Genomic DNA, 24,708 nt, shown 5'->3' on the forward strand with positions numbered 1-24,708 from the left:
CACCGCTCCATCTTCGACCTTACCGTCGAGAGCAAATCAACGCGATGGCGGAACCACAGATTGCGTATGCGCAAGACGAGTACGGACGCCCGTTCATCGTCGTGCGCGAGCAGGGCAAAAAGACGCGGGCGCAGGGGATCCAGGCGCTCAAGAACCACATCTCGGCCGCGCGGACGGTTGCGCAGATCGTCCGGACCTCGCTGGGTCCCCGGGGCCTGGACAAGATCCTGATTAGCCCCGACGGCGATATCCAGGTGACCAATGACGGCGCGACAATCATGCAGAACATGGAGCTTGAGAACCAGATTGCACGGCTGATGGTGCAGCTCTCGTCGAGTCAAGACGACGAGATTGGAGATGGCACGACCGGCGTCGTTGGTGAGTCGCATTGAGGAGCCACCCATGTTGCATATGTACTGATACGAGAGAGCTTCCTCTAGTTCTTGCTGGTGCACTTCTGGAGCAGTCGGAGTCGCTGCTCGACCGTGGCATTCACCCAATTCGAATTGCCGACGGCTTCGAGCGTGCCTGCACGGTCGCTGTCCAGGCGCTCGAAAAAGTCGCTGACAGAGTCGAGTTCAGCCTGGGGGCGGGAAACCAGGAGGAGCTCCTCAAGACGGCCAAGACGTCGCTGGGATCCAAGATTGTCTCCAAGGCGTCGGATCTCTTTGCGAGAATCGCCGTCGACTCGGTTCTCTCCGTCGCGGACCTCGAGAGGAAGGACGTCGACTTCGAGCTCATCAAGGTCGACGGAAAGGTGGGAGGCTCGCTCGAGGACACGACTCTCGTCAAGGGCGTCGTCATTGACAAGGACTTTTCGCACCCGCAAATGCCGCGAGAGGTTCGGGACGCAAAGATTGCCATTCTGACGTGCCCCTTTGAGCCGCCGAGGCCCAAGACAAAGCACAAGCTTGACATCAACAGCGTCGAAGAGTACAAGAAGCTGCAGGAGTACGAGAAAAAGACGTTTGAGGACATGATCCGTCGAGTCAAGGAGTGTGGCGCAAACCTCGTCATTTGCCAGTGGGGCTTTGACGACGAGGCAAACCACTTGCTGTTGCAGCACGACTTGCCCGCCGTCAGATGGGTTGGCGGGCCAGAGATTGAGCTCATTGCCATCGCAACAAACGGCAGAATCGTGCCGAGGTTCGAGGACCTCAGCCCGGACAAGTTGGGCACCGCAGGCCTCGTCAAGGAGGTCGGCTTCGGCACAACGAGGGACAAGATGCTCATCATTGAAGAGTGCGCAAATCCGAGGGCTGTCACCGTCTTTGTCCGTGGCTCCAACAAGATGGTGAGCATTAGCATCATGGCAAGATTGAAGCACTGTGAAGTGAGCTGACTTTCTCATGTCGCGGTAGATCATCGACGAGGCCAAGCGCGCGCTGCACGATGCCATCTGCGTCGTCCGAAACTTGGTCCGAGACAACCGAGTCGTTTACGGTGGTGGAGCTGCTGAAATCGTGGGCAGTATTGCTGTCGCCAAGGCTGCTGATGAGATTGCTACGCTGGAGCAGTACGCTATGCGCGCATTTGCCTCGGCACTCGACGCGATTCCGTTGGCCTTGGCCGAGAACAGCGGCTACTCGCCCATCGAGACGCTGGCAGAGGTCAAGAGTCGGCAAGTCAATGAGGGTGACCCCAAGCTTGGCATTGACTGCATGGGCTCGGGCGACAACGACATGAAGAGGTGCAGAGTGTTCGACCCAATGGTCAGCAAGAGGCAGCAACTTCTCCTCGCTACCCAGCTTGTCAGGGCTGTTCTCAAGATCGACGACGTCATTGAGCAGCACAATGTCGATGGGGAGTGAATGGAGCACTAGATCTGCTTAGAGGCAAATGATGAAAATGATTGATATTCTCTTGCTTGGTGTGCTCTTGAGGACTATCGATGACTTTAGTGCCCTCCGTGGAGAGCCGCTTCCTTCTCGGCCTTGGAAAACATGCGTGGCTGTGGGTAGCAAGGTCAGTATAGGCCGTGTTGATTGAGGAGGTTGTAAATCTCTACGAGCACTCACGGGAAGGTTCCTCTCCCACTTCGTGCCGTCCTCTCCCATGGGCGCTGTGATGCAATCAGTATCAGCCAAAGCTTTTTTCCCCAAATTGAAAAGCCTCGCCTCGCCTCGGACTTGCTGGGGTACTCACTTTTGTAAGGATCCGGGTGCGCATTCTCCTCCAACTGCTTCTCGGCCTGCTCGAGGACCCTCGCGAGCTCACGCGGGTTGCGAATGTTTCTTGCTCGCTCGAATTCGGCGCGGATCTCAATGGCCCGGTCGCGCCAGATGTCGCGGCGGATACACCAGTTGAGCGAGTTGCGCAGGTAGCGCCGGTAGAGCGACTGGACGTAGGCCTTGTGCGCCGAGCTGAAGGGCGTCGGGCCGCTGCCTGAGGCGGCGACGTTGCGGAGGAGCGCAGTGGGCCGCATGTTGAGGGATCTCTCTCTTAAAAAGGATCGGTGGACAAAATCGACGAGACGGCTACAGAGAAAGAGACCAGAGAGCGACGTAGGCGACGAAAGCCACGTGCTAAAACGGCGGACCTGGGCGCTCATTTAGACTTAATCTCGCCTGCACTTCACAGCCCGGCTGACCACTTACCTTCTGGCGAGGCTGCACTCGACCTTAGAAGCTGGTCATTACAGCCTCACCATAGACCACCGACGCCAAGGGCGGATCCACGAGAAAGCAGGGCGGAGAACGAGGCTCGACACAGCCATCTCGCCGCTTGACAGGGTGCCCTAGACGAATCGACCAAGGCAGGCGCGTCCCCGATCATGCACGACTCGGTCGGGGCCATCCTTGTTGTTGTGCTCCTCTGGCTTGTCATCAGACTAGCTTTCGGTGGGTGTCTCTGCTCTTCTGCAAATAACCAGCTTGGTCCATTCTGATGTCTACTGGCTGGATTGCCATCGGAACTGCCTGCAGGTGGATCGTCACAGAGTAGCGGACAGAGTGCGCACGGCCAAAGCAACGCAAGGGGAGCAGGTGCGACGGGGGGAGCGGGAACGAAAGAGTCGGCGGCAGCAGTTGCATGGCGAGAGTCAAGGAATGAGAGGGAGAGACAACTGAAGGAAAGGAAGCAGGCCATGTTGGAAAGCGCTCGTAGGTGAGTCTCGTTGATTCTTCCCGCCAGGAGAGGGTATCTCTCCGTCCCATGCCAACCTCCTGTCCAAGCTTGGAGGGCAGCCGGAGAGAGAGAGAGAGAGAGATACTAAAGAGAAATTCACCTCAAACAGACGGATGTTAGAGAAAGCCGACGATACCCCCTCGAAGCCGGAAGCATCGTCTTCACGCCTCGCCTGAGCACCTTTCTTTCTCCCAACGAGCTGCGCGTCCTCCCTCTTCTCATAGCGTCCTGCATAAACGAGCTTGTCCATTGTCATGCCATAGTAGAGCAACCATCTTTCAACGTATCAACATCAATAATCATCACTGGTCCGTGCCGTGCCTTGACTACCCCATGCTACATTGTCTGATGCGCCACTCTCGGCCGAACGCGCTAGAGATGGCGTACGCGCCAAGAGGAGTGGATCAAGAGAGCAACACCCTCTTCACTCTCTTGACAGGTCAGAGACTGACAATGAGCGCACCTGCTCTGCGATGGGCACAGAGGCGCAGTGGGAGCTGTGTACAGCCCTGGCAAGCTCCCTCGTGTTTTGCACCGAAGTCAGCCTGCGGCGTCAGACGAGCTTACGCTTCGTCGTCGTCGTCTCGTCGCAGCGCTGAGAAGCCAGCGCCATCCAGCGCCTCGCCATCGAGCGCGCCCGGCAAGAAGAAGGCAGCAGAGCCGTCGACAGAAGATACATTGGCGGCCGTGAGATCCTATCGGGCCTCGCCGCGCGGGAATCCAACCTCTCCGCCGCCCAAGATCAAATTGACCGATAAACGTGCGAATGCTTCTGCTCCTGATCAGCAGCGCAAGGATGTGCCACCGACGGAGCTGGCCGACGCGGCGAGCGATGCACAGCAGGAGCTAGAAGGGGGCGCCCAGAAGATGCTGAGGGCGGGAGCAAGCCAGCATCCGGCGGCACGGGAGCAGGAGAGGCAGCAAGCGCAGGAGAACGATACGCAGAGCCAGCAGCAGCAACAACAGGTGTCGCAAGGGCAAGAGAAGGGGCAAACAGAGGCGCATGAAACAGTTGAAGGCGAGCCAAGAATCAGAGAGGAAAAGGAACAGACGTCTTCAGGGCCGAGAGAAGGCGTGGTGATCCCGTCCCAGACGACCTTCTTCGGATCGACCGATGACGGTCAGACCGCCTCGTCGACCTTTCGCATACGCAACGACTCTTCCACAACCAGAGAGGATGCCAGTTCAGGCGGTGGAGATGGTGGCTCGGGCCCTCCAACGACAACAGCGGTCGGCAGCCAAATCCCAGATCTCGGCCAAACAAGACCACCTCGGATCGAGTACCCGTTCAACACTCATATATTCATCAAGCGCCTGCAAGAGGCGGGCTTCACCAAACCATCGCAAGCGCAAGGAGGAGAGACTGACCAGTCCACATCGACCAGGAGGCACGATCCGTCAGAGTCAATCATGGAGCTCACGAAGAACTCGCTCGTTGATCGAGGAGAGCATGTCGTCCAATACCACATGAACAAGACGGAAGCGGAAAATCAGGCCTATCTCTTTACAGCTGCTTTGTCCGAGCTGCGAACCGAGGTGCAAGTCCGAGCTCGCAACGACGCAGCTGCACTGCGCAGTACCGTGACGCTCCTTCAGCGCGAAGTCGACGGTCTGAGCCAAAAGATGCGTGAGGACGTGGCCGCGATGAAGCACGACATTCAAGTCGACATGAACAATCGCAAGGGCGAGGCAAAGGAGGAGCAGAACACACTCGAGCAGGAGATCCAGGACCTTAATAACCGCTTCACGATCAGCATCAGCGACCTCAAGACGGAGATCGAGCAGAACATCAAGTGGGATGCCACCAGGCGTGCCTTGACAGTTGTCTTTGGCTCAGTCGTCATCCTCATCGGCACGCTGGCAGCAGCGGATTACTTTGGAAAGAGCGATGAGGTCGAGGAGGCCCCAGGCATGGGCCAAAGAGCCGAGATCAAGATCACGAGAAGCGCAGAGGAGCTTGGCCTGCTTCCCAACTATGACGAAGAAAAGGACGATGGCAGCCGATATGTATAGCTAGCTCACACGCCCTCAATCAATCCTGATACCCCTTTCAGCTCTCCCTGCCATCCTTTGCCACCAATCCCGCAGATCCCAAGCCATGCCTCGGTTTAAGGATGCGACTGTTGCTTGAGTGATGCCATTTTTGGGTGTGAATGAAGAGCGTCATGGTGCTACATAGGAAAGGAATGGACGGTCAATCGATTTACTCGGCGCTGGCGCGAGTGTACACGAGCTGGCCGTGGTGGTGGATGATGCGCCTGATCTGTCCCTCCCTCTCGAGGTGACGGATGGCAACACGGGCCAGCGAGCCGTTGATCTTCATACGGTCGATGAGCGTGGACTGGCTGATCATCTTGAACGTGGGCACTTCCTTGAGGATGCGGTCGTAGGTGGGCTGGTCCAGAACGACCATGTTTTGGGCCTGTGGGTCGTCAGTCGTCAGCACTCGGCGTTCAGAGCACTTCATTGAAATCTGTAGGAAGAGCTCACCTTGTCCTTGACCTTGCCCTTCGACCACTTCTTCTTCTTTCCTCCACCACTCTTCGCCGCGGCGGCCTGTTCGTTTCGCAAATACTCGGGTCAGTGCGATGCGGGCGTGACAGGTCCGCCCGTCTGACTCACGATAGCGCTCTTCTTGGGAGGCATGTTGATTGACGATGAGAACCACAAAGTCAAAGTCAGCGTTTGTCGACGCTTGGCTATGGATGAGTGGGCACTGCGGCCGGGTCGCTCGCGTGGGATTTTTCTGTCGCGTGGCAACCTCGACCTCGGTTCAGCTCGGGCCAAGTTCCGGGAGAACGCACGTGGTTGGAGACGGCTCTCGCTCCAGCACGCCCAGCCGACAATCTGATCGCTAGAACTTCTCCAGCCCTACCTTTCCTTGTCATACCGCAAGCATGGCTGCTGCCAACGTCAACTGGAGTCGCATCTACCAGTCGTGAGTACTGGTATTTCTTACCCAAACGCGTCTCTTGCATGGAAACTGACAGCGCGCGATGTCGTCAGCCTCGGATTGGGCAAGAACTCGACCGCAACGCTGCAGGCCTTCCGCAAGCGCGCCGAAGACGCCCGCCGGCAGCTGCAGACGCTCAAGCACGAGCGGACCGACGTGGACGTGGCCCACTACAAGTCCATCCTCAAGAACCAGGATGTGGTGAACCAGGCCGAGAAGATCCTCAAGGACTTCAAGCCTGTCACGTACGACGTCTCGGCCCAGCTCAAGGCCATCGATGCTTTCGAGGCAAAGGCTGTGAGTGTGGGATGATTGCAGAGGCGGGTAATGGTATGGGAACTGATGGGGAACGATCCGTGCTTTTAGACTGAGCAAGCTCAGGCTTCCGCGGACAAGATTGAGGCGGAGCTCAAGGACCTCAAGGCGACGCTCAAGAACATCGAGGATGCTCGTCCATTCGACCAGCTCACCGTCGACGACGTCGTCGCTGCTCGCCCCGAGATCCGCGAGACTGTCGAGGTAAGTCGAGTCACGCTCGTGTGCTATAATGCGACCACTGACGACGTGGGACGTGCAGGCCATGATGAAGCAGGGCAAGTTCTCCACGCCTCAGTACACCGAGAAGTTCGGCAGTGAGTCTACCCTTCTCACCCCAACAATCCCACCGAAGCAATACTCACTCGATCACTTTTTTGACAGACCTGGCCGTCATCTAATTGGACTCCGAGGCGAAGGGGTAGAAGCAGTCATGCGCAATATAAATTACGTCCAAGCAAACAGAACCGAGAGCCTTTTGCATAGGAGAGAAAGGGGGTTGGGGTTGGAAGAGAGGGGTGGGGGTCGAGACTCTCCGGCGCTCGACATGGCTTGATATGGGTCGATGCTGAAGTATTGTTCCGGACGGGATCACTTTGGAGGTTCTCGGTTGAGAGAGCTGTCAGAGCAGCTGTCAGAGAAAAGGAGGAGCAGGGGTCGCTTTGATTACAGGCGCTGGCTCCAACAACAGACCACGGCTCCTAGAGTAGGGAGACCGGCGTCGATCCTGTTGCGAGGCATTGCGTGAGACGCCTGAGGGTGCCGACATCTGGGTCCATCTGAAACAGTGGTCTTGCGTTGATGGGTTTCTCCACTGTCACGCTCCTGCTTCTTCGTTATTGGTTGCTGATTGCTCTAATTGAGTGAAGTTGAGGATTGATAGATACAATTGATGATGCTAATGAGACCCTGACGCATCGCCTTTCCCCCTGGCTTCCTCTTCTTCCTTGAGTAGTCCCTCTCCAACCACAGTCTTGCAGAATCCACACATTCTAGCTGCCACCATTTCGCCTCCCTCTCTCACGTACCTCCCACAGCATGTTGAGCAGAATGTGCCCCCGCATCCTTGGCAGGTCGCCTTCTTCTCAAAGACGCCCATCTTTCTCCAGCAATTGAGGCAATTGTTTGCCCCACCTCCTCCTGCGTGATGGCTATTTGCACCCGTCCCACCCTGTTGCGAGCCGAACGCAGCCGAAATGGCAACGGAGTAGTCCGGCGCGTTGCTCGAGGCGGGGGTAAAGGGCGAAAAGAGCACAAGTCGACCCGACTCATCGCCTACGAGCAACGCCTCGTTTGTGGCGTGAATCGCGCTCACACTGCTGCTGATCGTCGTAATCGCTTGCTCTCCGTCTCTCGACATGCCCAAATCGTCTTTGTCCGTCTGTCTCCCTTGCTGGGTCGATTGCTCATCATCATCCATGGCAGACGCCCGGCCAAACCGATCGACGACCTGGAACACGTGAACCCTCTCGAGGGCCCACTGAATTTCGCCGCTCGCCTCGTCCTTTCTCTGCTCTTCGAAGCTGACACTGAGCCTCTTTGCAGACACTGGTGCTTTGCTGTTGGGCCAGCAACGCCAGAGTGCGACTTGGCCTCGCTGGTGGCCCGTCAGCAGCATGCAGAGCCTTGCACCATTCAGAGTCTCTTTTCCTCGCTTCGGCCGGTAAAACGACAGGGCCGTGATCGGTCCTAGCGAATGGCTGCTCGCACTTCCGCCTCCAGAAGAAGACGATTGCGAAATGGGATGTCCGTTGATGGACCAGACCTTTAGCACGTTCCCCGAGGCAGTCGCCACCATACCGGAGTCTTCTGCGATAGCGACGTGTTGCACGGGCTGCCCATCGTGGGGGAGACTCGCGACGTAGTTGCCCCCATTGTCCCACAGGATGGCCGTCCCATCTGCACTTCCAGACAAGGCCATGCTCCAAGCATGCGAATAAGCGAGGCAGAGTACCTTGCCATGGTGTCCGCGCGAGGCGTGCAAGAAGGTCAGGCTTCGCTGGGCCGGATCGAGCTGCCAAGCCGTAACGAGCCCATCGAGGCTTCCGACGAGGACCCTGCCCTCATCGTCCGCTTGGGCGAGGCACGAGACACGGCCCGGCATCACCTGCTCCGTCACGGTCGCGGCCTTGTTCGGGTCCTTGCCAAACACACGAATACTTCCGTCCAGGTGTCCAACAGAGAGCGAAAGACCAAGCTTGGGCAGGATGAGATAGTCGCGCGGCGAAGCAAAGGACCTTTGCGGATGCGCTTCCGAGTCGGAAAAGTAGACGTGATGCACCGCTAGTCCCTTGAGGGAACGGATCTGGACGATCCCCTGCAGGAACATCCAAGGTCTCTCGCTCAGAGAGGTCGAATGCTGGTGGAAGTGGTTTTGCGCTTGCTGGCCGACATTGCGGGCTGGATGTGGGTTCATGAAGAGTCGCTTCGGGCATACACCAAACATGTGGATCGTCTTGAGCACGGCCTGCCTCTCGACGGCCGAGTCGATCCCCTGCAGGTCGAGCGCATCATCATATGACAGCTCGTGAAAGCAATTGGTTGCCTTGATCGCTTCTGGACCGCGCTGTCGGTGCCCAAAGATGAGGTCGATCCATTCGTGCAGGTGAGCCGAGACATAATCGCTCTCAAGAGCTTGTCGGTGCAGCTTGATGAAGAGACGAGCATCCCCTTTGGCCCACGGAGGCAGCACGACGTCGTCGACAACCACACCGCTCTGGGTCTTGCCAAATTCGAATTTGTTCGAGTTGGTGAGAAATTCAGGAAGGTAGTAGGCTTCTGGAATCAGCTCCCTGACGTCTCCGAGTGAGCCCTCCGAAGCCGAAGAGTATGCTTGTCCTATTGAGCTGAATGTTCGATCGGCCAGGTCAAAGGTGCCTCCCTGAAGCGCCTTGAGCACCTTGTCGAAGGGTCGCATCCGAATCAGGTAGCCGCTCACCGTTGCCGCCGTGCTGTAGTGCGTGCCGTAGTGGAATGGCTTGTTGGCCTCCGGGTCCATCGACTGGAGCTCCTCCAGCTGAGCAAAGCGCTCCTCAAACTGCCGCCTCCTGGCTGGCGATTGCGCTCCCATTGGCAGGGACAGGTCGCGGAATGAATTCGGGTCATCCAGATCGAGTGTCTCGCTTGAATAATCGCGAAGGACCCATGGCATGACGGGATACTGCGTCACATCAAGATACGTCCGGCCGGCGGCGGTGTTGAGCATCATGAGGTAGTCAAAGTTGCAAATCTTGCCTTCTTGCCACTTTTGCGTGATGGATCCGATTCCCCTTCCTAGGACCGCGCCGGCAAATCGAGAGAAGCCGGTGCTGCCTTGACCAGACGAGGAGGCAGGTGCTTCTCGCAGACCATCTCGGAGTGCATCAAAGGACTGTACCGCTGTCTTATTACGTGCGGCGAGATCGTTGAAGACTCGATTGGCGATCGTCGTTGTTGCTAAGACCAGCAGGCAGCTGAAAGACATCACCATCAGCCTTTGGCCAAGCCCTTCTCACATGAGCACACAGCTACCAACCTCTGACCGTCTTTGAAGAAGATTTCGAGAGCCGTCTTTCGATGAAGGAAAGTCTTGAGGGTCACAAGTTTCAGCTGTGACCATTGCCTGTGAAAAATGTCTGCGTCAGCTTGTGCAGAGGAGATGGAAAGCAAGAATGTCCATCGACGCACCATTTTCTTGTCTGTTGCGCACCGCCCTCGAGCTGAGCAACGAGACTGCTGGGAGCCCTTGGATCCCCACTCAGGGTGCTCATGACAACTGTGTCTCTTTCCTCTTCTGGTGCCTCCCAGAGATTACACAGCTCACCATCGGGCCTTTGAAAGTAGTCATCGATGATATACAGACACTTCTTCCCAAAGACGAGCAGCGAGGCTCGACAGTCGATGAAGACGACCCTGAGGCTGTTTTCGACACCCTCGATCACGTCGCCTTTCTCAAGGCTGCGCAGCACTCGACGAAACTTGTCGTCGTGCGAATCGACTTGGAAAGAAGTCAACGACGAGGCAGAAGGCGGCTCGAAGTCTGCTCTTGAGCCGCTCCGGTCGTCTGTAGGGCTTGCCGATGCAGCACGGGCATCGATCGGCGAAGCCTCATCGACCATGACGCCTTCGCCACTCCCCCACTCGTCACCATGGGCACTTTGGTTCGGGTCCGGAGTGTCTGGCATCCTCATGAGCTTCTCTTTCTCCTTCCCCTCTCCCATGGTTGCCTCTCTGAGCTTCGCTCTCATCCTCATCGGTCCTTCCGTCGAGTAGTCGAGCTCAAATACCCTATCGACGTCCTCTTCGAGACCCAGGAGGGCCTTCTCACGGTCGAGCTCCCGCTTGAGCTTGTCCCACTCGCCTGCCGCAAAGCTCGCCAGCTCCTTTGCGTCCAGGTGAAACTTGACAAACTTCGTCTCGTCGCTCGCTCTGACGCTCGCCTGCCAGGCCTTCATTCGGCTTTCCGTCGTCGAGAGGGCCCGCTGTCTCTCGTCACTTCTGTCCAAGAGCTGCTTGATCTGCGAGAGCCGATCGAGATGGATGGCCGCTTTGAGGTTGTCGGTCGACTTTGTAAAGCCCTGCCATTCCGCCTCGAATGGCGTCGCCTCATTCTCACCGCTGCCCATCAACAATCCCGGCAGGTCGTCGGCTTTGCTTTCAAAGAGATCGTCTAGCTTCTTGTCCGGCACGATTATAGCCTCAATCATCTCGGCCTTTGTCTGTGCCATGAGCTTCAGTGTCTGCAAGACCGTCTCCCTGCTTGCCAATCCGCCTCGATGGATCTCGTCTAAGAGATTGTAGAGCAAGCATCTGAAGAATGCCAGGTCTCGATTTTCGTCGAGAAAGACGATGGCGTGATGCGCGCAGATGTGCTCAAAGAGGATCGGCCTGGCTGACGGCTCTGTCAGCTGGAAGAGGATGATGCGATCCAATGTCGTGAGCAGCGAATGGACGACATTGGGCAAGTGTTCGCGGAGCGGGTAGAGCGCCTCGAGGAGCACGGCCGTGAGGTTGAGCGTCGTTGTGTTCTGCTCATCACCAGAGCACTGCTCCAGAAAGTCGGCCAGTGCGCCGCACGCCAGTCCGTCCTGCAAGACCTGGGCCGCTGTCTCCTGGTGTTGCAAGCGAGCCATGATGGATCGCGCGACCTTGTCGTACAGTGCGGACCGAAAGGTTGTTGAAGTTGACAAGTCGGTGTAAGGCGGGACTGAGTCAAGCAGTGCGCTCACGGCCCTTGTAGAGCCAGACGAAATCATTGACTCGACGGTCGACCGCGACAGGACGGTCAAGAGCTTGTCGCAGAGCTCCTGAACGATCCCTCCATCCGTGCTGCCGTCCTTTCCTTTCTCGGGCCTCGAGACGAACGGCGTAATGGCCGCAATGAGAGATCTCAGCACCGTGGGCGAAAAGAGGAGCTCCCTGAACTGCAGCGAGGAGTTGGCATGGTCCTCAATCAGCTCAATCGTTTCCTTTACCAAAGTCAATTCGCTGTTGGCCTGGAAAGTCTGGGCGAGCTCCTTTGCATCGACGTTCATCGACTGCGATCTCTTGCGACCGTGACGCCGCTGCGATGGCTGTGGCACACCCAGCGAATCGCTCGGTCTTGGCTTGAGCTTGCCACCAGCGGTTTTGAGATCGCGTGCTTGGATCTCCTTGAGCGCCTCGATGAGGCAGGCTGCAATGAGGCGCATCATGGTGGGACACACGATCTTGCTCTCGGGAGAGGGCGTAAAGTTGGCCAAGATCGAAGTGTTTTGCTGCCTTTGCTGCCCCAAAAGCGACGCCCAGCACCTCGCAAAAACGGATGGTGAGGCCCAAAAGCGCGGCAGCAATCTTTCGGCGACTTTGACGCCACCAGACCTGGCCAGTCGATCGGCATAGCGAGCATCAGAGAGGAGGAGAGCGGCCATGATTTCGAGCGAGAGAATCGCAGCCTTCTTCTCAGCCGTGGGGCCAAAGAAGACAAGCAGCCACTTGATGTTGACGGCGGAGCCTAGCTTGAGCAGGAAGGCTGGCTTCTCGAGAACCAGGTCGGCCAGCATCTCAAAAACTTCGAGGGCTGTCTCTACCTGCACTTGTGCATCGGGTCCCCCAATCTGTGGAGACTTGGGTTCTGCTGGGGTCAGACTTTGTAGGAGTTCGGCGTCGTCGGCGATCGTCCGCTGCCTCCGTGGCGGTTCGCGCACATCTCGCGCTTGGTCGCTCTCTCGACACAGCATCGAGGCGAGGTATGTCGACACGTTACGGATGGCCATGTCATTGAATGACGAAGTCAACGAGGTCCTGAGGGCTGCCACGACGTGCGGTACAATCTCGCGAGAGTAGTTGCCTGATCGAAGCGCATAGAGGAGCTTGCGTGCGATCTGCATCTTGGCCACACGTTTGGCGTTGAACCGTCGGTGCTTTGACGTGCGAAGCAGGACGGCGAAGTGGTCGAGATGGGCCTGCTGCACACTCGGAGGCGTCGCCGTCCAGATGGAAAAGTCCAGCAGGATGATCCGGTACAGGAAGGGATTGGTCAGGGCCGCAGTCGCCTCGCGACCGGCATCAATGCCGACAGCCTCGAGAAACGTCGCCAATGTCCGTTCGTCGATGAGGTGCCGCTTCTGATGAAGGAGGTAGTCGAGCACCTCGTATCCTCTTGCCCGTTCAACGTCCTCTGAAGATCGCCAAGAGCCCTGAACGAGCGTAAAGAGAAGTCTGACTGCCTTATCGAGGCTCTCGGTATCTTCGGCCGCCTCGACGAGCTTCAAGAGAACAGCACATCCGCCAAGCTCCCAGACCGTGTCGGCCAACGAGTGAGGGATGCCCAGTGTCGGGGCGCCAAAGAGCTTGGCATAGCCGTACGAAGCCTCTACTGCGTCTCGGGTCAGCGTAACTGCCTGATTGAGGATGAGCTCCGACCCCGGCCGGTGCGAGCCGTCGTTGCTCGTCGCCGCTGCCGCCTTCGCCACCGCCCGACGTGCGATGCGGTCCATGCTCCAGCTGTTGGCGACATTGAGGACAAAGTAGAACTTGTCCTCTGCAAACAGCGTCCTGGCTGAGCCAGCAATTGCGGTCACCAGAGGATGACTGGCCAGCTCCTTGTCGGTAATGCCATGCACCCTCGCCAAGGTATCGAGGCGCAGATTGATACGCGTACTGATGGGATAAGTGAGGAAGCGACCCAAGCTGTCTTGCAAGTTGCCGTGGTAGCCGCTGAAGGAGAGCTCAGACAGAACGAGAGGCATCTCGGGAGGTAGGACATCGTCGAGGAGGTAAGCTGGACCCAGCGACCAGACAAGCCGATTGTTGTGTGGCTGCTGCAGATGCTGCGGTCTTCTTCCGTCAGTGACGTTTGGCGGTGTTCCAAAGACTGCCCTCACGGGAGCACCAACTGGCGGCGTCGAGGGCCAAGGGGCGAGGTGCTCTTCGACAAACGATCCGTCAATGAAAAGCTGTGCCATCGACGTCTTCTGCCCACCGGTAGGTCTGGCGTGGACAAGGCAGAGGTGGTGGAGACGGCCAGTAACGATTCGAGAAGCGTTAAAGCGAACGCATGGCTTGTATTCTCTCGGTGTATAGGTCACTTGGCCTGTCCCTGGTTCCACCTGGATCTTGACAGAGCAGGCTCTCTGCGCATCAAAGAGGTGAAGGAGGTCCAACGGTAGCGACGGCTCGATCCGATCGATGAGGATGGGCGCAAAGAAGGAAAAACCCTTGGACGACGAAGCGGGTGGAAATGGCCTTCGCAAGGACGAGACGGCGAGGGACGAGTGACCGAAGCGACCCATGTCGAAAGTTGCCGTGTTGGGCGCTGCCGAGGGTCTCGCAACGCTCAAGAGCATGTCCATCAGAGGACTCTTCTCTCCATCGCAAAGCCGACGCAGCATTGATCTGCAGTCCTGTGCTGGGATGCCGAGCTGGCAGATGCGCTGCACTATGCGTAGTTGGCACTTGCAGACGACGTCCTCTTCTTCTTTGGCTTCTTCTCTGCTCTTCGCATAGAGTTGGAAGAGGAGAGAGCCAATCTTGGCTTCGGCAAGGGCCACCTGGTTGGCTCTCGACATCGTGGCCAGCCTCTCGGTGACTAAATGAACAGCGAGGCAGATGCGGTCGTCGGTCGAACGGATCTCGTTGGCGAGCAACAGCGTTGGTCGCAACACCCCTGCGTGCTCCAGGTAACCGCCGGGCCACTGCTCGGTGACTCGTTTGGCCATGTATGCGGCCTCATCCTCATCCTCTGGCTCTTCCTCCCTCTCTTCGCCCTCTTTCTTTGTTTGTTGCTGCCGCCTGTCAAGGTCGAGACGAACCGCACGGAGCCTTCCGAGGTTCGAAGAGACGTCGGCGAGGGCGAGGCCGAGCAGGGCTGAGAAAAAGTGGTCCCTCGACGTGTCCATAAGTGTTGACAGGCGGAGCACGGCGCCAAATTGATCCCAGCCGACGAGGGAGTCAAATGCAGCTCGGTTGGCAGCATGTGGGCTCGCGCCAGCGCCCAGCGACTCGGCCAGGATTGCGAGGGCCAGCTTGAAGATTTCAATGCGCAACCTCTCGTGGATCGTCGTTCCTTCGTCATCTGTAATGTTGTCTTCGTCGGCGGTGGACTGGGCCGTGGTCTGTTCAAGCGAAGAGAGCATCTGCACCACGACGAGAAAGCCGCCCGCCTCGCGAAAGTCATCCTTTGCATAGCGGCTCTCAATGAGCAGCCTGTGGATCTGCGAGCCGAGATGCAGCTGTGCCCGAGACAAAAGGGGGTTTTCAAGGCTCGTTTCAGCGGCAGAGTAGCAGACAATGCCAGGGCGGGGACACATTGCAATGCTCACCTTGGTCTGCAAATCGGCCGGCTGGCTGGCCCGCATGGCCTCGAGCACAGCCATGAGCTCGTCCCGCGAACCATCGTGCTCGGGGAGGTATGGCGAGGGCGCAGAGGGCATGGGGGGCGTGTCGAATGATGCAAGGCTGTCGGACGGCGTCATACCTCGCCTGGGCGAGCGATAGGGCGCGTAGGACAGCGACGAGGGTGACGGCGGCACGCCGGGCGACGGGGGTCTCGAAGAGGACGGCACTGCAGCAGTCGCAGCAGCAGCAGCAGCAGACGGCGAGGGCTGCCCTGGCGCCGAGAGCGACGACGGCATATCTGCTATTGCGCTCTGCCGCAGCTGTTCGTTTGGAGTCGCCGGCACTGGCACGTAGACCAAGAGCTTGCTCACTACTGCTACTACTTCCTCAGGGCAGGGCCTCCCTTGTCTCTTCCCTAAAAACCGAAAGCGCTGCCGAAAATAAAAGCAAAATTCTGGCTGGCGAGGCGCGCACAACGCGCACAAGCCACCCTCTCCAAGCGATGGGTACCGCGCTGCTTTTGGTTGTCTATTTCACTTATTTTACACAATATACACAGTGCAGAGGAAGGCCTAGCTAGTCTTCGTAGTCGTCGTCGTCTTCACTGTCCCCATCTCCGCCCTTCTTCTTCCTCTTCTTGCTTCCCTTCTTTTTCTTTACACCGTCGTCACCTCTCCCTTGCTCCCTGTCCAGGAGGAGCCTGGCTGTGTGGGAATCGAGCTTCGAGTCGCTGAATCCCTGCAGACGTCCCTCGCCTCCTTCTCTCCTTTCTTCCCCGTTTACTTCCTTTTCTTCCCCATTCTTGGCCTCCGTGGCAGCCTTTGCGTTTGCGACTATGTTGTTGAGCCCTCCTGGCAGGACGGGTGCATCTTCTTCCTGGTCTTGCTCCTTTTGCAGATCTTTGGCGAACCAATCTCGCTTGCCGGCGGCTGCAGTTGGTACCGCCGTGACAGTGCCAGAAGCTCGTCCCTCATCTTCCTCGTCGCTGTCGTTGTCGAGACCTTGCCACCGGCCTGCATCGGCAAAGATGTCTTCGTCGTCGTCGTCTTCCCCCTCCACACCTCCTACCTTCGGCACCTCATCCTCCTTGCCGTTCTCTTGTTCAGCCGTATGCGCCGCTGATTCAGCCCGAGCATACGCTGCCTCCTCGGACGATGTGGATCCCTTTCCCAACTCTTCCTTGGAGTCTTTCTCCATCACCACATCCTTCGAGGCGCTCTCGTCATCTTCTGTCTTTTGCAGTGTAGATTTGCTTTCTTTTATCTTGACCACCCTTGTCTTCTTCTTTGGCGCAGGGGCGATCTCCATCCTGGAGTCTTGCTTCGTCTCCTTTGCTTGCTCTAGAGTCACAGGAGGGACCACTTCAGCGGCCTCTTTGTCCTTCTTCTTCTTTTTCCGCATCCGCTTTCCGTCTCTCCAGATGTACTCTGGCGCCTCGTCCTTATCTTGGACGCTTTTTACTCCAATTGGCTTGAATTTGTGACCGATGGTGCTGCTGTCTTCAACAGCTCCTTTGCTCTCCTGTTTCTCGGTCTCGCCCTCGCCCTCGCCCTCGCCCTCGCCGTCCATCTTCGGCCTGCCGTACGCTGCCTCAAGCTCGTCGTCGGCGTTCTCGCCCTCTGGCAAGCCAGATGCCTTTGCCCTCTGCTGCTCAAGCAAGGCAAAGTCGAGGCCCTTGACAAGGACACTGTGCTTTGCGTCTCCACCGAGAAACGCCATCTGCTCTCTGAGCTTTTCCCTCTCTTCGTCCGTCTTGGCCTCTGCCATGCGCCTCTCAAAGTCCTCGCGCAGTGCCTCGACCTCGCGAAACTCGTTGACCTCGTCCTGGCCTTCCCTCCTCGCCTGTGCCCGATCCACGTAGGCTGCGGCGGCGGCGCTCTTTTGCTTGCCCTTGTCCCTGTGCTGCCCGTCGTGGGGCCGGTCAAGCTTGCGCGGCCGCATGTCCGTCGTCGCCGATGGCACCGAGGATGATGACGATGACGGTGGAGCTGGGCGCCGCTTCTTCGCCGCCCCAAACATCCTCGCCCGGTCTTCTGCATGGCTGCTGCCACCGCCATCGTTGGAACGAGGCGTGGAGAGCAGCTGCCGAAATGCTTGCTGGTCCATCGTCTCTTCTTCCTGCCCTCCCTCGTCACTCGAGGTGGAGATGGAGACCCATCCGTGCTGGGTGCCTGAGTTCTGCAGTTCGAAATGGGATTCAAAATTTAGTGCGATTTCAAAGAGCGAGACCCTCGAGACCATATGACTACTGAGACAGGCTAAGGAAATGGAGCTTTCTCCGTTTCGAAAATTTGTATTTACGTATCGCTTTTTTAGTACTGGAACTTGGGCGGACAGGCAGGCGCTTTGGAGTGTCGGCGTTGGCCATAAACTTCGCGAGTCGAGGGATCCGTCTCTGCGCTCGTGCTTTCCACCACTGCCAGCGTCACCCGATCTTCCTCCGCCTTTCCCACCACTTTGAACATCGAAGGAGCGCTGCGGCCGCTTCTGTGCCATCCGCGCGGCCTCTCCAGACACTTTCTTTCTCAGACAGTCATCGCCCCCTCTGCCGTCGCCGCCGCCGCCGCCGCGTTCTCTCGCCCCCTTTCGCCCTCTCGTCTGTACGGCCCTCTCGCTTCTGTCTTTGCAACCTTATCCTCCTCCTTCGCCTCGCCGCGCCAGCGCCTAGATATCGCCTAAGAGGCACAGAGGACGACATGTATCGCGGCAGCTCGTCCGATCTCGATCTCGGCAACCCGGCCGCTTCGTCCGAGAATGGCCAGAACTACAACCAATACCTCGTCCACGGCAACGGCAACGGCGCCTCGTCGTCGGAGAAGCCCCAGCGGAGGACGGGCAAGGAGTGGCTGCCTTACACGGGGCAGCGTCAGCTCATCATTGCCATCGATCTCGGTGAGTAGCACGGCCCGCACGCGACCCTCCCCCCTCCCCCCCCTCATCACCGAACTGCAAGACTGACGAGATGCGAGTACCGACGCGGTGAATGAAACAGGCACGACGTTCAGCGGCGCGAGCTACTGCATCCTCGAGCCGGGCAAGCGGCCAAAGATTGAGGACGTGAGGGCATGGCCCGGTCAACCGAGCCACCTGTGTGAGTGACCCGGTGCTGGGCGCAGCATGCGTTATGCTTCTCTAACCCATCGGCCGATCTGCCGCGACAGCCAAAGTGCCATCGGTGGTGACGTACGACGAGAACCGACTGCCGCGCCTGTTTGGAGCCGAGGCTGAGGGAAACGAGGCGGAAAACGTGCTTGACCAGGGTGGCTTCCAGGTCAGGTGGTGGAAGCTGCACCTGAAACCCGAGCACCTCCGAATCATCCATGCCGTCGATGACGCCAGTCGCGAGATCGATCTGGACCCGCTCCCAGAGGGGATAACAGCAGAGCAGGTCTGCGCAGGTTTCCTCGCATACATGGTCCGGTGCATCGGTGAGTTTTTAGTAGCTGCATGGATCGGAATCAAGGGGCTCAACTTTACTCTCATTGTCTCCAGGTACTTACATCTACTCGAGGCTGTCCAACGGACACGAGGTGCTCACTACGCTGGGTCAGAATACGTCATACATTGTCACGGTGCCCAACGGCTGGGAGCTGGCTCAGCAGCAGCTGCTTCGGCAGGCGTGCATTGCCGCTCAGCTCGTCACGCCCGACCGAGGCGACTCGATCCGCTTCGTGACAGAGGCCGAGGCTTCCATCAACTTCTGCGCAATGAACCCTGCCGCGACGGGCGACTGGCTCGACAAGCCGGGACAGCACCTCATCGTGTGTGACGCAGGTGGCGGTACCATTGACATCTCCACGTACGAGGTCACATCGACATACCCTGCCATCGAAGTGCGCGAGAATGGCGTTAGTGACTGCATTCTGGGAGGAAGCGCTACCGTCGATCATCGAGCGATGCTCTATCTCCAAGGTCAGTCTTTGAATAGCTGGCTCATCCCATTCTCTCATTCCTCTCGCGCTGACTTGCCTCCCAGAACGACTGCGAGACACGCGATGGGATAATCCGGAAGATTTGAGGAGTTTGCGGCAGTCCTTTGCGACCACGATCAAAGAGACATTTGCCAGTGCGGCCCAGGAACAGATTTTGCTTCCCGTCGGCTCTTCCGGTGAGAACGATCCCAGCATTGGGTTGCGACGCGGGAAGCTCGTCTTCACAGGCAAGGAGGTGGCTGGTTTGTGAGTGTGACCCATTCTCCGCGCTTTGAGAGTGGATGAGGGGACATTGGGCTGACTGCCATGTCTCAAGCTTCGAGCCTTCTATTGCGGCGACGGCAGAGAGTATCAAGGACCGCGTCGGGCGGAGCGGAGGTCAGGTTGCAACGGTGGCCATGGTCGGTGGTTTTAGCGAGAGCTTGTACTTTCGACGGGAGCTCCAGGCGCGCTTGGGCAGTGCTGTCCAGCTCTGCAAGCCAGACGAGTCGACGGCAAAGGCCGTGGCCTCGGGTGCGCTGGTCTGGGTCATTGACGGCGTCGTGGGCTCGCGCGTGAGCCGGCACTCGTTTGGCATCAAGTGCAGCACCGTCTTCCGTCACAATGAATCCAAGCACCAGGCCAAGGCAGCAAAGGCATACAGCGGTGTCGATGGTGTCAAGCATCTTCCAGACGCCTTTGGATGCATTCTTAAAAAGGGCGAGAGCGGCCGCGACGACGAGGAACACGTCAGCCCATTCGTTCTGACCTGGGTACCCTCGGTCGCATGCACAGCAAACATTGCCCTCTACGTCTATCGCGGCGACGACGACTTTCCGGAATTCGTCGACGAGCCGGGCTTTGAGCAGCTGGCCACTTTCACGATTGACATGCAGCCGTTCCACGCCCTCCTCCAGCGCTGCCGGTCGGCCGATGGAAAGGAGTTCCTCCGTGCCGACGTCAGCTTGGCCATGAAGCTCAGTGCGACGGAGCTGAGCGCCCAATGCATCTTTAGGCACGGCGGCAGTCTCTATCGGGGTCCAGTCACGGTCACAGCTACACACAACTAGATATTCGTCCATTGTCACTCTCCAGATCATCACCCACATTTTTTTCTTTCCCATTCCTCTCCCTCTCCCAACCTTTATTTGGCTTAATTCCCTCTCTTGTCTCTATAAACCCATTGACAAGAACTGGTGTTCTTATCCCTAACATTCTACTCATCCTTTCTCTACGCCTTGATAGCTCGGACCCGGAGCCTGCAGTCTATTTTGTTTAACAGGGGCCCGATCAGTATTTCTCACACCTTGAACTGGGCTGGAGTGGAAGAAGGAGAGAGACGGGACTCACTCATGGCCGTCCACTGGTCCTCCTCAGCGTCATACATGTCCACCTTGAGCTGCTTGATGACTCGCTGCACAACGTCATTGCGCGCTTTGTCGTCGGGAAGTGCATTGAGAAACGGTCCTGCGAAAGTCTGTGGTGGAAGTGAAAGATCATCAGTCAGTGGAAATTGCCCCTCACTGTCTGGCCCGCGACGCACCTCGAGGAAGCCAGCGAGGCCGGCCGGTCTGGGCAGAGGCGTGGGGCGCGGCACGAGGCGGGCCTCAGGCACGCTCCCGAAGCCATTGGAGAGGAGAAGGTTGCTGTAGGACGCCAGCGTGGGAAAGTACCACGGATCCACCGTCGCGGCATCGATGCCATGCTGGGCGAGGGCGACGTGCAGCGCCGAGCGAAGACCAACGATGTTGAGGTGGCCGCCCATCCTGTTCGTGGCCAGCACAATATCAAGAATAAGCACGAGCATGGGCAGAGAGAGAGAGATTCGAGGTTAAAGAGAGGGGGGGGGGCGACCTACTCGAGCACAAGGATCCCGCCGGGTCTCAGAGCGCGTGACATGCCGCGCACCACGGCGGCTGGGTCTGCCTTCATCCAGTGCAGCTGCAATTCCAATGCACCTCTTTCTTTGTCAGCTTCTTCACTCTTCAGAACGCCATCCAGTTGTGGCCGCCACTCACGGCAGCGTTGCTAAAGACCTTGTCGAAGGTGCCCACCAGGCCTTGTTTTTCCAGCCAGGACTCGAGGTCGTGGCCATCGACGACCTCGACCCGGGGGTTGATGCCTTCATCGTTGCCTCTCTTTCGCGCGGCAGAAATCATATTGGCCGACAGGTCCGTTCCAACGACGCATCCTCCGTCGCCCGAGGACGAAACGAGGGCGTGGAGCTGCCGCGTCAGCTCGCCGGTGCCTGTTTGCAAATCGTTCTGAGTCTTCTTCAAGCCGCAATGAGCAGGAAGCAGGGGAACACATACCGCAGCCTACATCGAGGATCTTCTCGCCAGGCTTGGGATCGAGCAGCTCAAGCACGGCTCTCGTGTTCTCGGGATTGTAGACCTGTGCTTGGGCTGCTGTCAGTCAAACGAGCACACAGAGGTGTGGAGGCCGGTGACCACGCACAAACGAGGCGTTCTTCTTGTACGTGTCTGCATCGTCGCTTCGATGGTACGCGGGAGCATTCGCCTGCGTCACCATGTTGGTCAGTGGTGCTGGTTGGTGGTGATAAGAAAGAATGGCAAGCAAGAAAGTTGATCAAGGAGGCTCTTCCAATGGTGAGTCATTCTGGCTCGCTCAACGAATGGCCCCTGCGTGCACGTCCCAATTCATGCTCTGTCGGCCAAATAAAACCGAAAAGCACAGGCCCCGGCGGCATCTCCATCCCTGCGTTCCCTGTCCACTCATGAGGTTCTCTCTTCTTCTTATGATGCACCTTAGTAAAGCTAGAGTAAAGTCTCATTCCATCCTTTCCCTTCTTTTTTTTTATGAGACATCATGACTCGCACGGCTGCAGAAGAAAGATGTTGCGGGGTAGAAGCCATTTTGGCGGGAACATGAAGCTTTCACGGCGCGCAAGCCACGTGATGTCGCCCGCTCTCACCGGTTGCAGCGCTCGAGATCCGGATTACGACTCGCGTCGCCGCCATCCTAAACAAGCATCCGTACCCGTTCTCCCCCCGCACCCGTTCTCCCTTCTCTAGCCGAAGCCCAGGGGCCTTTGCTGCACTTCCAATAGATTTCGCGGTACGAACGAGGCTGCCCCACGATGAGCAGCGCAGAGGTCATCAACGCGTAAGTAGGACCAATGCTGGGGAACCGCATGTTAGATACCGGAGTAGCCGGGCGCTGACCTGATGGATGCGGGGATTTGGCCCAATAGTCTCTTTGAGCGGACGGTGGACATCGTGCAGAGCTTGCCGAAATCTGGGCCGATCCAGACGTCGTACGAGGAGAAGCTGGCACTCTACAGTCTCTACAAGCAGGCGACCGAGGGAGATGTCAAGTCAAAGAGGCCCGGCGTGCTCGATATGCTCGGGAGAGCAAAGTGGTGAGTTTTGGAATCTGATCGAGGTCGAGATGGGGCAGAGAGAGCTCACAAGTCTCCTTCGTAACCATAGGGATGCGTGGGCAAAGAGAAAGGGGATGGGGAGCCAGGACTCAAAGCAGCTCTACGTGGAGAGCATGCTGAGGGTGAGTCAGCGAGATGAACAGCCCATATGGCGAGCTGGAAGGCTAAACCGCGATTTCCAAAGATTTTGAGGCAGTTCAGCGATCGGCCTCAGGCGATTGCACTCATCGAGGAGTTGGAAAACTTCAGCGGCGACGTTGCACAGCGCGTCATGAGCGGTGAGGCGTCCTGTTCCTTCTTGCTTGCTCTTGAAAGTCTTGGAAGGCTGACCAGGTCGCATCTCTTCAAAAGCTTCCCTTGCTCATGCCGACTCCGTCTCAGAAGGCTCGTCAGGCTCAGCCTCGCCGCAGTTGGCACCACAAGGCCCGTCTTCCATCACCGAAGAAGAGAGGGACGAGTTCATGGATGAGGAAAGGCCTCGCCTCTCTCAGCCCTCTCGCCTGCCCCAGCTCGTCTCGAGGCCCTCTTCTTCACAAGCCGTGCGTGGGCCGGGCTCAACAACCGGCCGCATGACACCCTCAAGTAGCGGCTTCCAGGGACCGACAAGGGTGCCGATGCCGAGAGCTGGGAGGTCATCCATGATGCCACCTCCGCCACCACCCCGGTCAGTCTCCGATATGGGCGAAGAAGATGATCCACGCGCCCGCAGGTCCTCGCACGAGGGAGGCAGGCTGTATGCGCCGCCCAACGCACCCCGCTATTCGGTGGCGGGAAGTGACTCGAACCGGGGAGCGATGGCAGGGGGAGCAGGCGCCTCGCTGTACTCTGCTGTGGGGCCTTCGTCAAGGCCCGCTGGACCTACACCCTCGGAACAGCACTTTTACCATCACCATGGAGCTCCCAGGCCAGGGCAATCAGCTCACCAAGGACCGCAGGGTACAAATCGACCGGAAGTTGATGTCGCCCTGCAGTCAATCCAGGCCAGCCTGGCGGCACTGCACGAGCGTCTGAACCGCGTCGAATCGCGCGGTGGTGGACCAACGTCTTATGGCACAGGTGCTAATGCCGGCGGCAGCGGCGGCAGTGGCGGCATTGCAAGGTACGCACTCGGCAATACGGCCCTGGGACAGGCCTACATCGGCTTGAGAAACGCCATGCACGACGTCGCAGTCTTGCTCGGCCTGAGCAGCGATGGACGAGGCGGTGCAGCGCCACAAAGCTACAACCTGGCCTCTGGAAGGTCGAGAGCCGAGTCCGTTGCGGGCCAGAGTACGACAACGAGCCGCCGGGGTGGCCGAGGGCGAGATGGAGATGGTGGACAGGGGCGGGGAAGGAGGGAGGGCGGCGGCCTGATGGGCGCGCCACTGCGCCTCATGTTGGCAGTCGTCAATCTTGCCATGAGGCTGGCGCTCGACCTGACGAGCGTGGGCGTCCTACTCAGCCTTTTGATCTTTGTCATTAGCAAACTCACGGGACGGGGCGATCCCCTTTTCTTGATCAGGCTTGTGCGGAGGTGGAGCACGCTGCGCGGCGGTGCGAGGGCGTCAAACAGGGCTGTGGCGACACAGCAGAGGCCAGCCATCGACGGGCTCCAGTCTCAATAGTGATGATGCCTAATAATACCTGTACAAATACCTGCCCACCTGTCAATCTCTTTTTCAAATACAGATCATTGTCAGTGGCTCTGAAACATGAGTCTACCGACAGGCTTTCGCTCTGGAAGGGTCGGTCAGAGCAAGTCACGTCAGATTAATTTTTTGAACAACACAGGATTGAGACGCATCATGTGCAAATATTAAAAGCAAGATACCAAATAGGTGCGGCACGACTTGGTTCCTTGTTTGCTTGCCCATTTGTCTGAAGTCATCTTGCAAGAACTGTGATGCACCGGGATCTGGACCACGTTCTCCTCGACGAGCTACACAATCGAATGCTCTTGTACCTCGATGCACCTCTCAAGCGAAACGCCAAGCACGCGCCAAAAAAGACCAACAACTTAGAGCTCTTCCTGGACGCCCATCGAGAATCTGAAGCCACCCTCTTTTTTTTTCTTTTTTAGATTTCGAAATCTCTGACCTGCTCCCCGTTCTCGCTAGGCCCGCTCCTGCGAACTTTGTTACGAATCGCCCCTGCGCATTGCTCAATTACGCTCGTTTGAAACTGGACTCCCCTTTCCGTATCGCCATCTGCAAGCTGCTGGGACA

At 57.9% G+C, this 24,708-nt stretch overlaps 12 protein-coding genes across 12 annotated transcripts; 7 read left to right on the forward strand and 5 right to left on the reverse strand.

The window, feature by feature from the left end:
• Positions 1–17: 17 nt before the first annotated feature.
• On the forward strand, positions 18–1,866 carry FA10DRAFT_241623 (putative t-complex-type molecular chaperone, epsilon subunit). The gene is made up of 3 exons (XM_025519256.1): positions 18–378; positions 441–1,294; positions 1,362–1,866. Exons 1-3 carry the CDS (start codon positions 45–47, stop codon positions 1,809–1,811), a joined length of 1,638 nt encoding a protein of 545 aa, XP_025377927.1. The 5' UTR covers positions 18–44; the 3' UTR covers positions 1,812–1,866.
• Positions 1,568–2,455, reverse strand: FA10DRAFT_241626 (hypothetical protein). The gene is made up of 3 exons (XM_025519257.1): positions 2,146–2,455; positions 2,019–2,062; positions 1,568–1,951 (listed from the first exon to the last, which is right to left on the reverse strand). The coding sequence occupies exons 1-3, from the start codon at positions 2,423–2,425 to the stop codon at positions 1,898–1,900; spliced, it is 378 nt and encodes a 125-aa protein (XP_025377928.1). The 5' UTR covers positions 2,426–2,455; the 3' UTR covers positions 1,568–1,897.
• A 312-nt stretch (positions 2,456–2,767) lies between these two features.
• FA10DRAFT_267174 (hypothetical protein) lies at positions 2,768–3,317 on the forward strand. Its single transcript, XM_025521804.1, has 2 exons — positions 2,768–2,840; positions 2,925–3,317. Exons 1-2 carry the CDS (start codon positions 2,774–2,776, stop codon positions 3,107–3,109), a joined length of 252 nt encoding a protein of 83 aa, XP_025377929.1. The 5' UTR covers positions 2,768–2,773; the 3' UTR covers positions 3,110–3,317.
• Positions 3,318–4,524: 1,207 nt separating this feature from the next.
• FA10DRAFT_229405 (hypothetical protein) lies at positions 4,525–5,139 on the forward strand (the record flags this gene model as incomplete). Its single annotated transcript, XM_025518787.1, has 1 exon — positions 4,525–5,139. A coding segment is annotated over one exon (615 nt), but the record flags the coding sequence as incomplete, so codon positions are not given.
• Positions 5,140–5,273: 134 nt separating this feature from the next.
• FA10DRAFT_252333 (ribosomal protein S25) lies at positions 5,274–5,781 on the reverse strand. Its single transcript, XM_025519646.1, has 3 exons — positions 5,749–5,781; positions 5,617–5,682; positions 5,274–5,548 (listed from the first exon to the last, which is right to left on the reverse strand). The coding sequence occupies exons 1-3, from the start codon at positions 5,770–5,772 to the stop codon at positions 5,330–5,332; spliced, it is 309 nt and encodes a 102-aa protein (XP_025377931.1). The 5' UTR covers positions 5,773–5,781; the 3' UTR covers positions 5,274–5,329.
• Positions 5,782–6,023: 242 nt separating this feature from the next.
• FA10DRAFT_229223 (hypothetical protein) lies at positions 6,024–6,950 on the forward strand (the record flags this gene model as incomplete). The annotated part of the gene is made up of 4 exons (XM_025518781.1): positions 6,024–6,064; positions 6,133–6,376; positions 6,446–6,598; positions 6,657–6,950. The coding sequence occupies 4 exons, from the start codon at positions 6,024–6,026 to the stop codon at positions 6,948–6,950; spliced, it is 732 nt and encodes a 243-aa protein (XP_025377932.1).
• A 278-nt stretch (positions 6,951–7,228) lies between these two features.
• On the reverse strand, positions 7,229–15,343 carry FA10DRAFT_241637 (beach-domain-containing protein). Its single transcript, XM_025519258.1, has 4 exons — positions 15,175–15,343; positions 10,061–15,084; positions 9,909–9,995; positions 7,229–9,846 (listed from the first exon to the last, which is right to left on the reverse strand). The coding sequence occupies exons 1-4, from the start codon at positions 15,325–15,327 to the stop codon at positions 7,293–7,295; spliced, it is 7,818 nt and encodes a 2,605-aa protein (XP_025377933.1). The 5' UTR covers positions 15,328–15,343; the 3' UTR covers positions 7,229–7,292.
• A 355-nt stretch (positions 15,344–15,698) lies between these two features.
• Positions 15,699–17,367, reverse strand: FA10DRAFT_279781 (hypothetical protein). Its single transcript, XM_025523566.1, has one exon. It carries the CDS (start codon positions 17,294–17,296, stop codon positions 15,767–15,769), a length of 1,530 nt encoding a protein of 509 aa, XP_025377934.1. The 5' UTR covers positions 17,297–17,367; the 3' UTR covers positions 15,699–15,766.
• A 183-nt stretch (positions 17,368–17,550) lies between these two features.
• On the forward strand, positions 17,551–20,482 carry FA10DRAFT_267178 (hypothetical protein). Its single transcript, XM_025521805.1, has 7 exons — positions 17,551–18,082; positions 18,183–18,281; positions 18,352–18,618; positions 18,683–19,102; positions 19,167–19,368; positions 19,439–20,367; positions 20,452–20,482. Exons 1-6 carry the CDS (start codon positions 17,887–17,889, stop codon positions 20,169–20,171), a joined length of 1,917 nt encoding a protein of 638 aa, XP_025377935.1. The 5' UTR covers positions 17,551–17,886; the 3' UTR covers positions 20,172–20,367; positions 20,452–20,482.
• Positions 20,159–21,644, reverse strand: FA10DRAFT_267179 (S-adenosyl-L-methionine-dependent methyltransferase). Its single transcript, XM_025521806.1, has 7 exons — positions 21,559–21,644; positions 21,414–21,495; positions 21,120–21,349; positions 20,960–21,042; positions 20,645–20,867; positions 20,452–20,578; positions 20,159–20,367 (listed from the first exon to the last, which is right to left on the reverse strand). Exons 1-7 carry the CDS (start codon positions 21,631–21,633, stop codon positions 20,333–20,335), a joined length of 855 nt encoding a protein of 284 aa, XP_025377936.1. The 5' UTR covers positions 21,634–21,644; the 3' UTR covers positions 20,159–20,332.
• A 645-nt stretch (positions 21,645–22,289) lies between these two features.
• On the forward strand, positions 22,290–22,695 carry FA10DRAFT_230079 (ACBP-domain-containing protein; the record flags this gene model as incomplete). The annotated part of the gene is made up of 2 exons (XM_025518812.1): positions 22,290–22,483; positions 22,554–22,695. 2 exons carry the CDS (start codon positions 22,290–22,292, stop codon positions 22,693–22,695), a joined length of 336 nt encoding a protein of 111 aa, XP_025377937.1.
• Positions 22,696–22,764: 69 nt separating this feature from the next.
• FA10DRAFT_267180 (hypothetical protein) lies at positions 22,765–24,183 on the forward strand. Its single transcript, XM_025521807.1, has 2 exons — positions 22,765–22,782; positions 22,856–24,183. Exons 1-2 carry the CDS (start codon positions 22,776–22,778, stop codon positions 24,106–24,108), a joined length of 1,260 nt encoding a protein of 419 aa, XP_025377938.1. The 5' UTR covers positions 22,765–22,775; the 3' UTR covers positions 24,109–24,183.
• The last annotated feature ends 525 nt before the right edge of the window (positions 24,184–24,708 follow it).

Source organism: Acaromyces ingoldii (genome assembly GCF_003144295.1).
Source record: "Acaromyces ingoldii strain MCA 4198 unplaced genomic scaffold FA10scaffold_3, whole genome shotgun sequence".
Lineage (NCBI taxonomy): Eukaryota > Fungi > Basidiomycota > Exobasidiomycetes > Exobasidiales > Cryptobasidiaceae > Acaromyces > Acaromyces ingoldii.